This window comes from Stegostoma tigrinum, chromosome 35 (assembly GCF_030684315.1).
Source record: "Stegostoma tigrinum isolate sSteTig4 chromosome 35, sSteTig4.hap1, whole genome shotgun sequence".
Taxonomy (NCBI): domain Eukaryota; kingdom Metazoa; phylum Chordata; class Chondrichthyes; order Orectolobiformes; family Stegostomatidae; genus Stegostoma; species Stegostoma tigrinum.
Window position 1 is genome coordinate 12,432,679 of NC_081388.1, and position 17,704 is coordinate 12,450,382.

At 38.4% G+C, this 17,704-nt stretch overlaps 1 protein-coding gene across 5 annotated transcripts in view; it reads left to right on the top strand.

Moving 5' to 3' along the window:
* rfx1a (regulatory factor X, 1a (influences HLA class II expression)) overlaps window positions 1–17,704 on the top strand; it is a 143,013-nt gene that overhangs the window by 70,720 nt on the left and 54,589 nt on the right. For 3 of the 5 annotated variants that reach the window (XM_048521819.2, XM_048521820.2, XM_048521822.2), the window contains exons 4-5: window positions 218–310; window positions 12,366–12,461. In XM_048521819.2, coding sequence (XP_048377776.1) covers window positions 218–310; window positions 12,366–12,461 — 189 coding nt within the window. The remainder of the gene's footprint in view (window positions 1–217; window positions 311–12,365; window positions 12,462–17,704) is intronic. The other 2 variants (XM_059639820.1, XM_059639821.1) reach the window with 1 other exon arrangement.

Consider the following 17,704-nt stretch of genomic DNA (forward strand, 5'->3'; position numbering starts at 1 on the left):
AAGCATAAATTTATCATTGATTACTTTGATTACTTCAAAGGGTTAATAAGGTTTTGCTTTTCTTTCAATGATAGAAAGCAATTGTTTGTGTTGAATGGGAAATTCAGACTTGGGTTGGGTATATATGTTGACTGAATTTCCTTACACCACATTACAATTGTTTTGGAGTATATTTCAAGGTGGATTCTCTATAATGTATTACTTTTCTCCTGAGCAGAGGCTTCTAGTACAGAATGCTGTGCAGTCGAAAGTGGACCAGTTCCCGCAGCTCCAGCTGCCGGGAGTCCAGCAGGTAGCAGTAATGCATCAGGTAACAGTTTTAGAGATGTTACTTAGTTTATGAGTAGGGATGCCACAAATTCTGGTAGTAATTTACTGAAGGATATTCTTAATCTAGATTGATACTGCTGCAGTGAATTATAGCATTGGTAAAAAGATTTCAGAATTATCTTTATTAGACCATTTTGTGCCATATTTTTCATGGGTATTGTTGCTACTATCCTGCTTTTAGTGTCAATGTAATAAAAGGAGAAGAATAATTGGTATAGTATATGCAGTTTTGATATTAATGTCAATCTTATTTGGATATCTTTGTATATTACAGTAATACAAATATGGCTTTTGGGAGGATATTGCAAACATTGTCTCATATTTTCCACAAGTGATTAAATATGTTACCTGATAGTTGTCTGTCTCATTAAACTGTATTAATCAGTTCAGTAACACATTTCCTCATAGGGTAAAACCACCAGTGAGTTATCATTTTGAACATTAGGTCACCCTTGGTTGACAGAAATTCACAATTTTATCTTATACATGACCAAAGACCATTTGAATAATGCGCTTAGGTGCCTGGCACTTACAGAATTGCACTAATGAAGGAACTTGTGTCTTTTGGAGAAATGCTTGGGTAGAGGAAGGTGGGGTGTAGGGAGGGTGATGTTATTGGCTGAAAATGGAGGAAGGGAAGAAATGATAACTTCTGAGTGACAACTTGCTTCCAGAGGTGTGGAGTGATATCACCGAGGGATCTGTTTCAGGTCTGACCAGGTGTACAGTCAAATTCTGCTCAGTTTCAAGTATACCAGAATCTTAATATATTCATTGATTCCTGGAATTGTTCCATTAATTCTTTTTTTAAAAACAGGGTAGAGCAATGATCCACTTCAATGTAATTTACATTATAGTGTCATGTGCTTGCTAATCATTTCATTTGCCAAACTGTTGCTTAACATATAGTTCCCTCGGAATTATTCCAGAAACGTACATTTTCATTGTCAAAGTTTCAAAGTCAAATTTACAGAAATTGTGTGAACCCATGCTCAATGTAAACTACTTAGTGACTTTGAGATGCTACATCTGTATGCATTACATCATTTAATGTAAAAGAAAAGGCACATTAGCTTTTACTTAAATACCAGGAGATAGAAATGCTCTCAATTAATCTGAAATAAATCTTGCATTGAGTGATTGTTTCAGTTTCATAGTCTCAAACAGCTTGAAAATTGGTAAGGAAATATAATTGTAAGAAGTTTAATTTATTCTAGTCATCGAAAATTTTACTTTTAATTTCCAGTAAAGTGAAAAGTTGTTTTTTTTGGATTAGTAATGATAAGTAATATCCCTAATAAAGCAAGAACAGTAATAATTCCATAATGTTAGAAACTGATGTAAAACAATAAATCAATAATCAAATTAACAGGAGGGTGTTTAAAATAAAAGATAAATATTTTTAAACAATAAGTAGTGGTGGAGTGTAAGTGTTAATGTCTAGGTGCTTTGAGAAATTTTAGTTTTGAAAACGATTAACCTCAACAGTATTAGGACAACGTAACATATTAAACTATGTAAAATCTGTACCTAATGAATCCAATTGATAATTGTACTGTTTTCCCACTAGTGTCTAATTATATTGGCTAAACACTGTGAGGCACTATAGTTAAAATTGAAATTTAATATCATCACTACAGATGTACCAACATTCCACGTTAAATGTTATTATACAAGATAGGTGTGGGCACTGCAATTGCAGTGTGATATAAACTGGCAACACAAATTAAGTTTATCTAAAGAAAAAATGAAATTTCTTTTAGACGTTTACCGCTGCATGTTTTCATTTTGTTTGCTTTATTCCAAACATTCTTCAATCTCTTTGAAATTTCATTTAATCCTAATTATGTACTGCTATGAGTCACAAAATCCATCATATAATTTAACCAAAGGGGTTATTCAATCTATAATGTTGTACTAATTCTCTAAAAGTTGTTCCCACTTAGTCTCATTCTCCTGCCCTTTCTTATCCACATTTTTTCAAATCTTAAAAAGAAATCTCTCTTCCTTTTGTAAGCTATTGCTATGAATTCTTTCTTAATCATTTTTCTGGCAATGACATTCCATGTACAAGAGCTTCGATTTTATTTTTAATGTCTGTCTTTGAAGGATGACGTTGAAAAAAATGTTTTTATGATATTTGTTGTTTTTAATGCTATGTTTTGAATTCTTGACTGTTCTATTTTGATTATGGATTTGCTAAGCTTTGATATTACAGACATATTTAATGTAAAACATTACAAGTTTTCTTTTAGCTGTGCTCCTTTTTGAAATTGAGTTTTAGTATTGCATGGGGGAGAACTTGAGCAGATTAGAGCATTGAGTTTTTAGTGGAGTTAAAAAACGTTCTGCAGTTTGGACATTATAATTCCCGGAACTTCCTTTTCCTTTCTTTACATTTCAGTCATCATATTGATGCTAATATGTCATCAAAAAGCTTGCTGTGGTTGCTGATGAGAACAGGTATTAAGAAATAATCACTTATACAAACTGATTTTGTCTGTCCTGATAAACGGTGAGTTTGTATTAAAACTACCCCTTAAAGGTGTATATTTGTCAAGTTTACTGAAAAGGATAGCTGAATGTCTTACCATAACAACAGTATTGGATTCATAGTACAATAAATTGACTATTCATTGTATTTTACTTTCTTGGCCTGTTGGTGAAACATATGTATTCTTACAGTGAAGGGAATTACAACGTTTTTCCCTCCGGCTTCTTAGGGAACTAGTTGATTCATAAGGAGGAGCAAATTGCTGCAGATACTGGAAGTTGATTCTTAAGGAGGAGCAGATCACTGCAGATGCTGGAATCTGTACTGAAAACAAAAAAAAATGCTGGAAATCACAGCGCATCAGGCAGCGTCCTTGGAGAAAGAACAACCTAATGTTTCAAGTCCAAATGACTCTTCATCTGTGATTTTCAGCATTGTTTGTTTCTGTTGCATAAGGAAATTGGTGAATTGAGATAGGCAGCATCTTTTGCTGCTCATGGGAGTGGACATGTTGGCACGCTGGGGAACATACAAACATATGAATTAGGATCGGGCCACTCAAACTTGTCTCACCATTCAATTAGATCATGATTTAGATTACTCCATTAATCCTATCTGTGCAGGATAACTTTTCGTCATCTTCTTTATCAAAATTCTATCCTCCTCTGACTTAAAAATATACAAAAGCTGTACTTTCACTGCCTTTTGAGGAAAAGTGTACAAAAGGAGGCCAAATGTCAACTTACCAAAGGTAAGCTGAAACTATAGAATTAAGTTCTGAGAGGTTTGACAGCAAACGCTGCTACTCAACAGCAAGCTTCAGGAAATCTTTTTGTATGTATTTGCACTTCATTTATATTCATTATAAGGCAGTGTCACCAGAATTAAATATACTTTTAAAATAAAATTCTCCACGAGGAATGCATACTTTCAGAATCGCAATTGCAAATAAGTGACATACAGGAGATGAGGTATTTTACATGCTGGGGTTGGAATGAGTAGCATCTGCCTTTTCTTTTTGGGAAGCATTGATTGATTGATCCATTGTAGGCCATGACTGAGATCGATCGGATGGCAATGGAGAAAAGGCATAGGGCAGAGCTGACCTAGGCTTGGAGAAAGCACGGAAGCAAGGCGAGGGTGAAGGAGGTGCTGAGGCCAGAAGGTCTTAGTGCCATGAGTCTGGTAATAATGTATGGTGGGGGCAGAGCTTTCTCAGCAATCATAGTCAGAGAGAGATGGAAGTAAATCACAGGGTCAGCTAATTGGGAGTGGATTCTGGTTACCGGAATTTGGAGTGAATTTCGAAAGTGATTTGCATCATCTCTTGGACTTGAAATATGTTCTGAAAATGCAGGTCCTCGTGTGAAAAGATAATCTTTGAAGTAGGTGGAATTGTTGCTGAGTACAATTGACTGATCAAAGGGACACGCTGATAATGATGAATTAAATGGAAAGGAACCATGGCCAGGTGTTTTCTCAGCTCTGTGATCATTTTTCAAACACATTACCTGGTTGCCATATGGGTCTCAGTCAACTGACATCCCAGCAAGACTGGGAGAAAAAGAAGATGATGCACTTAAGGGCAGCTCCTGCTGACATCCCTACAATCTTTCATGGGCAAAGGTGATGGTGGACCAGGCAAGCAACTCCAATGTCAGAAGAATGACTTTGGGGAGAGGGTTGTTCCAGAATTTCTGAGACTTGAGGGTTGGCACAGTGGTCCAGTGTTTAGCACTGCTACCTCACAGCACCAGGGACCCGGATTTGATTCCAGCCTTGGGGCAACTGTCTGTGTATAGCTTGCACATTCTCTCTGTGCCTGTGTGTGTTCCCTTCAGGTGCTGTGGTTTCCTCCCACAGTCCAAAGATGTGCAGGTTAGCTAGATTGCCTATATTAAGTTACCCATAGTGTTGAGGGATGTGCACGCTGAGTAGATTAGCCTTTGGAAATGCAGGGTTACAGGGGTTGGGTAGGGGGGGGTTGGTCTTAATGGGATGCTCTTCAGAAGTGTAGTGTGGACTCAATCAGCTGAATGGCCTGCATCCACACTGTTGGGACTCTATTAATCTACGATTGAGGGTAACTGAGGAAAACTAAAGGATTGTGGAGTTGGCTTATGATAATTGATGGCAGGTTGAGCCAGATCCATGTTATGTTGTGCTTCATTCTGTGATAGGTGCTTATTTCTGTTAAAGTGATATGTAAAGCCCCTCTGAGGGCAAGATGATTTGACTGAGGCTCAAAGTGGAAAGCTCAGTAATGATAGAGGGGCCTGCACTGTCATGACACCCCCTACCAATGTACTGCTCCAATGTCCACGAAAATAGCTACATCTAGAAAAAGTGATCTTGTCAGTCCTCCTCCAGGATGGTGTTGATCACAGGTGGATGGAGCCATGGTTGCCTGATACTAAGAATATGCCTTTGCTTTGGACAGAAGTGCTCATGATAGGGGGGAAGGTGTCAAATCATTCCTTACCATCTGTTCACAGATAACCTCAGGCAAGCGTTTTGGTAAGTCACATTGACCCAGAAATTCTGATGGCTATCATGCAAATACAGAGAAGCCAGCAGAATGTAACCCTGGGTTCTATGAAGCAGCAACCAGAATTTGCAAAGGGAAAGTGGAGGAGCCAAGTGTCTCCTGATGAAGAGGAAGGGGAAGAAGATGATGCGACTTATAGCTTGGATGGTGCAGATGCGGCAACAGTTACTAGGACTATGGTGCGATGTGGCAGACAATCCCAAGAGACACTAATTGCCACTAGGTTCCAGGCCAAGTGTGGCACTAACCATCTATCATCCTCTTGGTTTTGTAATTTCGTGGTTGACCAGTTTGAAATAATGCATATTCCACTTGCACTAAATGTGCTGCTCATACAGCATTGCAGCATATCTGCCAGTAGGAACTGGACACGACATGTATAACATTGCACATTCACACAATCTCGGGCATCAAAAGAAAAATTGCTGCAAACACTTGGCACCAGCAAACTCAGATGCACATTACATTGGATGCTACATGCACTTGTAATTTGGCAGTGATATATATCACACTGACACGTTCGCCAATTGAGAAGAAATTTTTTGGAAGAACTCAGGCAATCACCAGCAAGGTATGCAGTGACTTGGTTAGGGACACTGCTCAGACAGCAGCTGCAGAGAGATGAGAATTGAGTGCCCACCATTTGATGTTTTTGGATGCACTTCAAGCATCTGCCATTGCAGTTTTTTAAACCTGCTGATGTCAGGAAAATCAGGAATGCCACAACTGACAATGAATATAATTCAGAACAGATTGAGAATGAGGTGCATTCTCCTGAATGCACACAACCATTGCAGCAACGAACATGATAAAAATACAACATACATCAGTACAGTGAAATTAACATATATTTGCAAGTAAGATTAGTATATACAATGGATACATGAATTTTACTACTTTTATGCTATTATACTTTGTTAACCTTTTTCAATTACTACTCCAAGCTGCTGCCCTGACATCCACAGCTCATGAGTTGGCACCCTGTTAATTCCTATGACTTGTTGATTGTGATGATTTTGGCTGCTGTCTGGTGATCCAGTATCCTGGCCTGCACAAGGTTTCCTACACAGTGTCATGTGCTTTCTCCTCATCCTGACCTGTTGGAAGTGATTGGGTCACTGGGATAAAGGATGGTTGAATGACTGGGTGTCCTTGGAGTGTACTGGGATAAAGCCCCTTGGGTATTTGGCTAAAAGTTCTTCTCCTTTTCAGTGAGCAGTGACATCTTTCTGACTTATTGAGCAGGATGAGGAGAGGTAAAGGGTGTCTCATCCACCTCTTCTTTCGCAATTATTGCACTGCACCATGCCTAGAGTGATGGAATAAAGGTCTGAACATGTATCCATCCGTTTCTGTGTGTTCTGCTGGATGAGCTACCAAGAAGATGGCCTCACTTTCCATCTAGGTAGCATACCAGAGCCACCACAATAAACAAAACCCCAAACAGATTTCTCTATCTTTTGCTCTAGTCTGCATGAGAACTCTGACACCTCTCCCAGATGTTTCCTGATTTTCTCTGCATCTCCATCAGTTCTTAAATGTTTAATTCCAGAGGTTCAAAATCTGCATGGAGCTCAGCAGGGTCCTGGTTTCCATCATTGCTCCAAGTATCAAAGACCTCTGTCCTCTGTCATCTGTCAGTAACATATCCTCTCTCATCTGTCGGTAAGCGTTTGTCTATAATGCATGTTCTGAAATGTGATTTTAAGTTTGTCTAAGCCATTAACTGTAGAAACTCCTGTAGCATCTCCTATCAAGCTTCTGTGCTTTTCACTTTTCCTCTCAATGTGTAACCCTCTTTATTAAACAACATCTTTTGACCAACTACCTATAAATGCTAAGTAAATGTTTTCGACACCGTAACAGTAACTGAATACCTGAGTGATTCAGAATAACTGGAACCAGTTCATGATGGACATTTTCAGACAACACTTTACCCATATTTCACATAACTATCCTTCCTCTGGGTCCTACTTTTCCTAGAGGACACATTGCAGAGTTTTCAGTTGCTTCTGATATAAGTGCAAGTATGATCTTAAGCTCTTGAACAAGTCATCACTACAAATGGACTTGACTTCCGTGTTGTATGTGAAATTAACGCATGAAGTTGTAGGCAGAGGTATCTCCCAACGTAATGTTTAGTTACATGTACACACCATGTCCACTTTCACTGTACACAGCATGATTGGGTGCCTTTCAGGTTATAAGAACTTCCTGTATAAGTATATTTCTCTCTACTTTGCCTGTCTCTTCTCCTAAATCTGTATGCCGATAAAGGCCAACTCTTCTGCCTCTGCCAGTGGAAGATCTGCTGTGTCAAAAGCCCATATAATTTTCTCTATTAAATCTCCAGTAACCTTCTCTGCCTTAAAGAGATCAATTCCAGCACCTGCTTTCTTAATGTAATTGACATCGCTTAGTCTTGTGTCATTCTGGCAAGCCTTCTGTGTACGTCCTCCAGTGCCTTGACCTCTTACCTAAACAATTATGAATACAATGGGCCAAAATTGTAGTTGAGGCTTAATCTATAGCTTATAATGCATTAGCATTGCTTCCTTTTTGAACTATGTGCCTCTCTTTGTAAAACCATGGATCTTACATGTTTTAAAGTATTTTATCAATTCATGTGAACCCTCAGACTTCGCTGTTTCTGCGCCAATTCAAAATTGCTTGTCACTTTTCATTCTTCCTCCCAAAATGTATCATTTTATAATTCTGAATTACATTTTATTTGCATTATGACCATGCATTTTTCCTGTTACATTGTCAATCTGTATTCAATAATATTTAGTTGTCTTAAAGTAGTTCTACTATACGTTAAGCAATTTAAATTTAATGGTGCTGATGGTACTGTAATATGTCTAAGAGTGCATGCGAGCTACAGAATTTTGTGATGGAGGCGATGCTGAATGCAGTGAATCAATGTGTTTCCATTGTAAAAAAAGACTTAACAACCTTAAAGACATTGCTAGGGTCTAGGCCCGAAACGTCAGCTTTTGTGCTCCTGAGATGCTGCTTGGCCTGCTGTGTTCATCCAGCTTCACACTTTGTTATCTTGGATTCTCCAGTATCTGCAGTTCCCATTATCTCTTTAAAGACATTGCTGACTGGTTTAAGGAGTCTACCAAGTAATACATAATGTATAAGCAAACATGGTGCACATCTTTTAGAAATCAGTATGTAATGGAGAGGCATTTGAGGGCGAGAATGGTTGATGTTCATATTTTTGAAATTCGTTGCAAAAGAAGTTACAGAATAATAAGTTTGATGTTCGATACAAATCAAGCCTGGAAATCCTTACTAACAATAAGGTTATGAAATATCTTAATAAAAATGGAATCATAAAAGATAACCAACTCTCAAAGATTCATGAAGGGGAGGTCTTGTCAATCTAATTTACTGGTTATCTTTTCAGGGTGTGACAAAGGATCTTGCTAGGAAACAGTGGATACGATGCACTTGGATTTAAATAAGGATGTTGACAAAAGACTCTCTGATTGGAAAGGCTGACATTGAAAATAAAGAAAGCTGTAATCAGTGGATAATTTTTACAGTTAATATAATAACCAGACTGGCAAGGAATGCCAATAATGTTATCGGTGGAGTACCAGCAGGGTTTGTTTGGGATTTCTATTTTGATAGTTCCCTGCTCCTTTAAGGTCGCAATCAGAGCAAATATATTCCAAAAATAAAGGTTGCAGGCAATCTTACAGTCTGATTTTCTCGAGTGAAGGTGTGTAAACTGTTCTTACATTCACGTTCTCAAATACTTATTGGGACTATCATTTGTATTTACCAGGGTTTAATACTACTTCCGGTGTGAACTGAGTATGGACCATTCTTTCCCTGTCAGAAATCTGCCCATATTTGCTTCCCAGAATCTTAGGGGCTGAGTCAGCCTATGGGACCTACATATAAAGGCCAAGAATCAGATCGGTTCCAAGACCAGTACTTTTTAAAGCAAGCTGTTGAGGCCTGTTTTAGGCTATTGTTAGCGATATACTGTCACAAATAATAAGCATCTCCAATAATATTGTATTTTTTTAATATCTCGAATTACAAAAGTCTTTTAATTTATTAAAAAGTAAAGCTGAAAACCTATGGATCTAACTTGGTCCCAAACAACGTGAATATGTCCTGGACCATTTGCATTGGTTGATTTTTGTCGATAGTGTTAATTAAAACACTATTGGCCCAATTTCATAAGGAAGCATGCCTCATTTTTATCAAGTGTGATGCCAAAGCTAATAATGCAGAATAATACATATATTTTATGTGTTTTAAAACCATTTATGTATCGATAATTAAACTTCTTGGCATGGTTTTCCCATCACAGTGGCTCCAATTATTTGATTCTCTGATAAAGCAATACTTGGGTCTAGATTTTTGAAGATCAGAGGAAAGCAAGAAGCATCAAAGTTCCTATCCAGCGGGCATTTAGTTTGTTCTAGACCTAGCTATAAGATATAGGAGCAAAATTATGCCATTCTGCCCATCACGCCTGCTCCACCATTCGCTCATGGCTGAAACGTTTCTCAACCCAATTCTTCTGCCTTCTCTGTGAAACCTTGATCCCGTTCCTATTGAAGACCCTGTCTATCTTCTTAAAGGCATGCAGTCTTCTACAGCATTGAGTTCCATAGATTCACCAACCTCTGACTGAAGAAATTCCTCCTTATCTCTGTTCTAAAGAATTGCCTCTTCACTCTAAAGCAGTGCCCTCTGGTCCTAGTGTATCCTACAAGCGGCAGGATTTCTCCATGTCTACCCTAACGAGACCTCCCAGTATCCTGTAAGTTTCAATGAGATGCCGCTTCATCCTTCTAAACTCCATTGAGTGCAGACCCGGAGTCTACAACTGCTCCTCATATTGATAAGCCTTTCAGTCCCAGGATCATTCTCGTGAACCTCCTCTGGATCCCCTCCAAGGACAGCACATCCTTCCATAGATACGGGGTTCAAAACTTACTCACAATATTCCACATACGATTAAAGCAGAGCCTTATGCAGCCTCATCAGTACATCCCTCCTCATGTATTCTATCCTTCTTGAAATGGATGCTAACATTGTATTTGCCTACCTAAATGTCAACTGAACCTGCATGTTTCTTCCAACCAAAGTGCATACCCTCACACTTTCCCATTTTGTATTCCATGTGGCACTCCTTGGCCCATTCTCCTAGTCTGTCCAAATTCTTTCACCGTGTCCTTGCTTCCTCAACGCTCCTGCCTCTCCATCTGTCTGTGCCATCTGCAAATTTAGCAACAGTTCCCTAAGTTCCTTTGTCCAGATTGTTAATGTGTAATGTGAATGGTTGTAGTCCCAATACTACAATGCAGAATCCCATTAGGCACCAGCTGCCATCCTGAATAAGATCCCTTTGTCCTCCAGTGTTTGCCATCTGCCAATCAGTCTTTTCCCAGCCAGCACCTTGTCCCTAACACCATGGGCTCTTATCTTATTTAGCTGTTTTCTGTGCAGCACCTTGTCAAAGGCCTAATGAAAATTCATGTAGGACGTCGACTGGCTCTCCTTTGTCTAACTTGTTCATTACTTCCTCAAAGAATTCTAACAGATTTGTCAGGCTTGACCTCCCCTTGATGAAGCCATGCTGTATCAGTCTTGTTTTACCATGCATTTCCACGTGCTCTGCACTCTCTAAAATCTTACCAAATGAAGTCAGGCTAACCAACTTATAAAATGCCCATCTTCTGCCTCTGTCCCTCTTTAAGCAGGAATGTTACACTCGCCATTTTCAGTCCTCTAGACCCCTCCCTGACTCTAGTGATTCCTGAAAAATCACCAGTGCCTTCACAATCTCCTCAGTTAACTCCTTCAGAGTCTGGCGATGTAGTCCATCAGCCCAGGTGATTTATCCACCTTCAGACCTTTCAACTTCCCGAGCACCATCTCTTTAGTGATGGCCACTGCACTCAGATGTGCCCCCTGACTATCTTGAAGTTCTGGTATGCTACTGTTGTCTTCCGCAGTGAAGATTGATACAAAGTACCTATTCATTTCCTCCCATATGTCGTTATTCCCCATTATTACTTCTCCAGCCTCATTTTTCAGCAGTCCAATGTCCACCTGTGCTTCTCTCACACCTTTTATATATCTTTAAAAAAACTCTTCTTTTATATTGCTAGCTTAATCACATGTTTCATCTTCCCCTATTTTTGCATTTTTAGTTTTCCTCTGCTGGTTTTTAAGGTCTTCCCAATCCTCTGCCTTTTCACTAATCTTCACCACATTGTATGTTTTAACTTTTGCTTTTATGATCTCCTGACTTTCCTTATCAGCCATGGTTGTCTTGTCCTCCCCGTGGTATGTTTAATCTTCCATGGGATGAATTTCTGCTAAGCCTCCTGAATTACCCCCAGAAACAACTCGGGGTATAACCCTTTAACAACTGTTGATCGTTGCAACATTTTGGAAGTGTTTGATAATTTTATTTTTTAAAATGTGTAAGGAGAGAACTTTCAATATAAAATGCTTCCATATTCCTCAGGTAAGCCATCTTCAAAGTTACCTGGTTAAGATCTGATTCCCATAAATTCTACTTTTCAGTTCTGTTTGTGCACCCTGTTCTGTGCCTACGCTCTGCAAAGAACTGCTTCCTTAATGTCGGCCATTGGAGAAGATTAGCTTGTCCTGATCGTGGCTTTTCATCACTCCGGCACAACCGGGGCAAAAATCTATGAAATTTCAATGCCTCTATTACTGATGTTCTGGCAGTTGTTATCAGAAGAAGATTTTTCTAATTTGATCATGTTCTCAATTTTACATCTTGCTGTGGTAAGGGAGGAGAAGCTATGCACAGCAGTTTGAAAACACTTTGCTTAGCAATCCTTTGGCCCTCTGTATCACAAAGCAGCATCTGAAGTATTAAATATTTGACACTGTAGAAAATAAAGCAAGGAAATAAGTTGATCCTTTGATAGCTATAGGGCAAGTTCAAAGTAGAATTAATTTTCTTTTATTTTGATTTTACAGAGGTCTGTTGTGCAAACAACACCACAGGCTGCTAAAACTAGCCAAGTTCAGCAGTTATCAGTACAAGCACTTCAGCAAGTTCATGTTTCTCAGGAGGTATGCAGCGTCGGTTTTATTTTATCTCCATCCTTATATTGTCTACACTCAAACTAACTTCGGGGCCAAATTATAAGCATTATTAATTTTGTTAATTGTTAGTTATGATTTTGTTCTGAGAAATATATGTTCTGTATTACATAGGAAAGACAGAATTATGGCTATCAAAATTTATGTGGTAACAAAAAAAATTATCGTTATTTAAGGCAATATGCAATCTTATCATTTGGCAAAGTAATTCCAGCGTTGCTGTGTAGTTATTTTTCCTCGATGAGACAGCCATTCATTTGAATCACATTTTGTCTAGGTCAGAAGTCACATGACATCATGTTATAGTCCAACAAGTTTATTTGAAAACACAAGCTTTTGGAGCACTGCTCCTTCATCACACTTCATGTGACCTCTGACCTTGTCCACCCTATTCCACACCGGCACCTCCACTTCAAGATTTTATCGAAGAAGCAGCTGACCCAGAGCAGAAAATTTAAGGTGAAATCACACCTATTTTATGTTTATTTATTGGGAATCAAGCACATAATTGTATCATGACCTGATAGGGTCAAGACTTCATTTCTCACTTTATAAGTTCCATTAATTTATCTTGCTGTTTGTTGAATGCAGTAACTAATCTGTCTGTAAAATTATCTGTCTTCTTATCATACACAAATACTTCCATTTTTCTTGTATAACTAGGATACTGACGGTTAACTATTCAAATAGTGGAAAGTCTAGTAGAATCATAACTGAACTTTATGCATCAGGCATGCACTTTCTGGCCATAGTTCCTGCATCAGGAAAGCAGCCAAAGTTGATTTTCTTTGTTTGTTCTAGTTTGAAAACCCCCAATTACTTTACTGCTTGTAAAGTCCTTAGTGAGTTAACTCAATACAGACCAGACATCAATGTATGACTATTTTGTAGCATTGCATAGTGCAACACAATGCTTATATCATGACTGAGTTGCTTGGAGATTTTGACATTTTTCAGGCATCCCAATTCTAGTCAGTCCAGCTTTGGCAGCTTTTCCCTTAGCTGTTGGAGTTCTTTCCCTAAAACTCTCCATCTCTTTGCTCTGCCTTTGAGATGTTCCTCAAAGCCATTTTGATCAGTCTTTCAGTCATCTATCTTATATTTCATTGTGTTGCTTGGTGTCAAGTTTTGTTTAATGTTGCAGTGATATTCAGCTTTGTTGAAAATGATAGACAAGAGTGTGTTGTTATTAAATCATTGGGACCTATTTTCAATGTCTCTAGTTTGTTTTAACACTGTTTTGTGAATTAATATATAACTTAACTAAATAACATGGAAAATGCAATGTTAAGGAAGTCCGCATTCTGTCTTGGTAATGTCTTTCAAAATGTTAAATGTACTTCAGGATACCCAGTGAGTGTAGAAAAATGTCACATCTCAGTGAACGTCTTTAAAAAAGCCAGTGTCTCAATAATTCACTTGTCTGATGATTGTCTATTAATTTGAATCTTGAATCTTTTATATTCAAAAGATGAGGTAAGCCATGCACATGGTAGATGATTTTACATTTCATCATTAATCCAACATTCAAATACTGGATAATCTGAATTTAACCTGATAGGGTTAGACTTCTTGTAAAATGAAAGCATTGATTCTGTTTGAAAATTGATCTGGAGTGAGCAAAATCAAGCCAAAATTATTGGAGCTAGGCCATATTTCTCTTAAGTAGTTTTCTGAAATTTATTCTATTCAGCAATTCTGTTGTCTTAATGGTGACAGAATTTGTTTGGCTTGATATGAGCGGTTTAACTGAGCTTCAAATGACTTGCAGTGATATGTTATTTAGTTAAGTTACATATTAATTCACAAAGCAGTGTTAAAGCAAACTAGAAGCAGAATTAAAGAAAACAAGTGTTGTATATAAGCTGTGCATGGAGTCATAAATATCAAAAAATTAACTTAATTAAGTATTTTATCTCTTAGTCTCTTTATCTCTTAGTACCCGATTTGCCTCTCGCCAGAACAATAACCTATATTGACAATTTATTTAAATGTTAACTTTTTAATTGACTGAGGCTTGTTCTCTAATATTCACCAGCTTTTTACTGTGTTTGACACACACAATCCCTGAATGCTTCCCATAGGCATGAAAGAACTTAAATTCAGAAAAACAGTCAAATTAAAGAGTTGGTTGTCTTTTTCAAACAAACAATTCAATTCCATTTCTTTCAATTTTAGAAACCAGATATTGGGTATCCTTATAATCTATCAAAATACGTTAGCATTATAAAATGTGTATATCAGGTGGTTTCACAAATTCTTTTATACTATATAGTGAATGTTGTGTCCAAGATGAGGGATGACTATGCTGGGGAATGGAATTGTTTTTGTATCCAGATATTATATTTGGCACAAATTTCATACCTTCTCTCTTTCACTAGTGAGCCTCCTTGCACCCGCTTATGTTTTCTTCTTTTTCTCGCATCTGCTAGATCACTAAATTGATGTCTTCATGTAAATTAAGAGTAATCTTGTACATTAGGTCTGGATCCCTTAAGGGTTGATTGAGATATGCCGAAGTGAATGCTTCAGTCTTTGAAACCATTAGAAAGACCTTTCAAATTGGTCCAGTTCCATTAGATACTTGCATGTTCATCCACCATCTGCTGTTGTGACTGTGTTCTGGTAGAGTAAATTGATCTAGTAAGAATAATTTGCTTATATTGTACACTAGAGCACGGAGAATGAGATTTCCAGCTTGATAGAGAAAGATCAGAAGCTGCAGGTAGTTGCCGATTCTCCCAACTCAAAGAACAGTATTCATGAAGAACATCAGTTAGGAAACTCCCAAGCATTGAGCCCAGAGCACAAAGTACACGTCTTGCACATGATGCCCTCAACCTCCGCTCCAAGGGTCGAAGTGATTCGATTTACTCCCCAGCATCTTCCCAGCACAGAGCAGAAAGTGATAATTGAGCAGGTTCCATTTTTCTCCATGTTACCAGCCAGCCCTGAGCAACGAGTCAAGGTCCAGCGAGTCCCTCAGGCACTAGTTTTTGGAACAGGACCAACTGCTCTTAAAGTAGGTCAAATAAGAAGTAATAGTAAGGATGAACAGAAGGCTGAATTGTTCAAGTTCCTTAAAGATGTTTGCTGTTGAAAGTTGTGTTGATTTTGTTTGTCTTTAAAATATTGTGCTTTAGTAATGTGCATTGTTTATTTTTGTTGAGCTAATTAATATTCCTGCGTTACATTTTATATATTTTAGGAACAAGCAGCATTGATTTTAAAACTTTACTACGCAAAGAACTCCTGAAAGTATTTGTATGTTGTCTAGGTTCCCTGCTCACAAGATTTTGAAAATTGTGACAGCAGCCCAAAGAAAAAGTTACTGCCTTGTCTTAAGCATATTTTTGTTCTTGTAAAAGAGAAGTAATGTGTTAGCCAATAAATTCTTAACCCTGTGGAAATGTACCATATGTCTGACCACAGACAGAACAAGGTCTGATGGCCTAATGGAAACTAAGGCTTCATTGATCCCCCTTTGAAAGCGTCTAGTGCACAATTTATAGGTATTTGTTATTTAAGGATATTTCTCCAATAAATGAATTCCTGGAAATTTACAGCCGTTTAGAAAGTACGTATTCAAATGGGTGAAACCTGATCCTCAGATGCTGGGTGGACAAACCATCTCGGCCCCCTCCTGTGGTGCCCAGCATCTCGATGTCAGAATTCATCCAATTTGATTCGTTCTATATGATAACACGAAAGCCTGCAGGCCTTGGATACTGTAAAGGCTATGGCCCCTGAGAACATTATGTAAAAGCTGAATTTGCCGCATGCCTAGCCAATGTAGAATATCGCCAACAAAAATCAGAACAAACCCAACTTGGTCTGTTACTGCCCTGACAGTTTACTGCCAGATATCACCACATGGGAAACTGATAGGTAGGTAAAAATTCATGGGATCCGGATTAACTTGGAAACATGGATCCGGAATTGGTTTAGTGACAGAGGCTTTTTGTGTGACTGGATCCCAATGTGTACTGGTATACCACAGTGATCAGTGCTGGGTTCCTTATTGTTTGTGATACTCATGAATTATGCAGATGATAATGTGAGGTGGATAATAAGTAAGGTTGGCTGGGTGGTTGACATGGTGAGGAAGATTACGGAAGGATATAAACAGGTTGGTCAGATTAGCAGATCAGAAGCAGATGACATTTAACCCTGATGAATGTGAGCAGATGCTCCTTGCTGTTTGTGGTATATGTAAACAAGTTATACTTGAATATAGGAGGGTTGATCACTAAGTTTGAGGATGATGCAAAAATTAGTGTGGTGCTATTTCGTTAAAAGGATAGATAGCCTTAGTTTACAGGGGGATAGAGACCATCCGATCAATTGGACAAATCAGTGGCACTTATTAATCCAGATGAGTATGAGATGATGTACTTGGGCAGGACAAACAAGGCAAGGGAATATGTGATGAATGGGAGGACCATGGGAAGCACCAAGGATCAGAGAGACCTTGGAGACCTTGGTCCATTGGTCCCTGAAGATAGCAAGTTAGGTAGATAAAGTGGATAAGAAGGCTTATGGGACACTTGCCTTTATTAATTGAGGTATAGAGTTTACGAGCAGGAAGATTATGTTGCAACTGTGTAAAATGGTGATTAGGCCACAGCTAGAATATTATATACCATCTTGGAATCCACATTATAGTAAGGGAATGCAATAGCACTGGAGAGGGTGCAGAGGAGATTCACCCCTTGGGTCTGCACCATCATTCAATAGGATGGTGACTGACCTGACATTCTTCACATCCACTTTCCTGCATTTTCCCTGTAACTCATGATTTCTCTACTAATGAGAATCTATCCATTTCAGCCTTAAATATACACAAGGTTTCTGCCCTCCTCAGCTCTCTGTGGCAAAGAGTTCCAAAGACACTCAATCCTCTGAGAGAGGAAATTCCCCTTCGCCTCAGTCATAAGGTGGCACCCCTTTATTCTGAGACTATGCCCTCTGGTCGTAGACTCTCTAATGAAGGAAACATTCTGTCAGCATTTACTCTGCTAAGCATCTTAAGAACCCTATATGTTTCAATTAGATTTCCTCTCATTCTTCCTAACTCCAGTGAGTAGAATCCAAAACTGTTTAATCTTTGCACATATGACAATTCCTTCAGTCTGGAGATCATCCTAACGAAACTCCTCTGAAATGCCTATAATAAAATAATATCAGAGTTATTGCACTTGCAGGTAGACTTC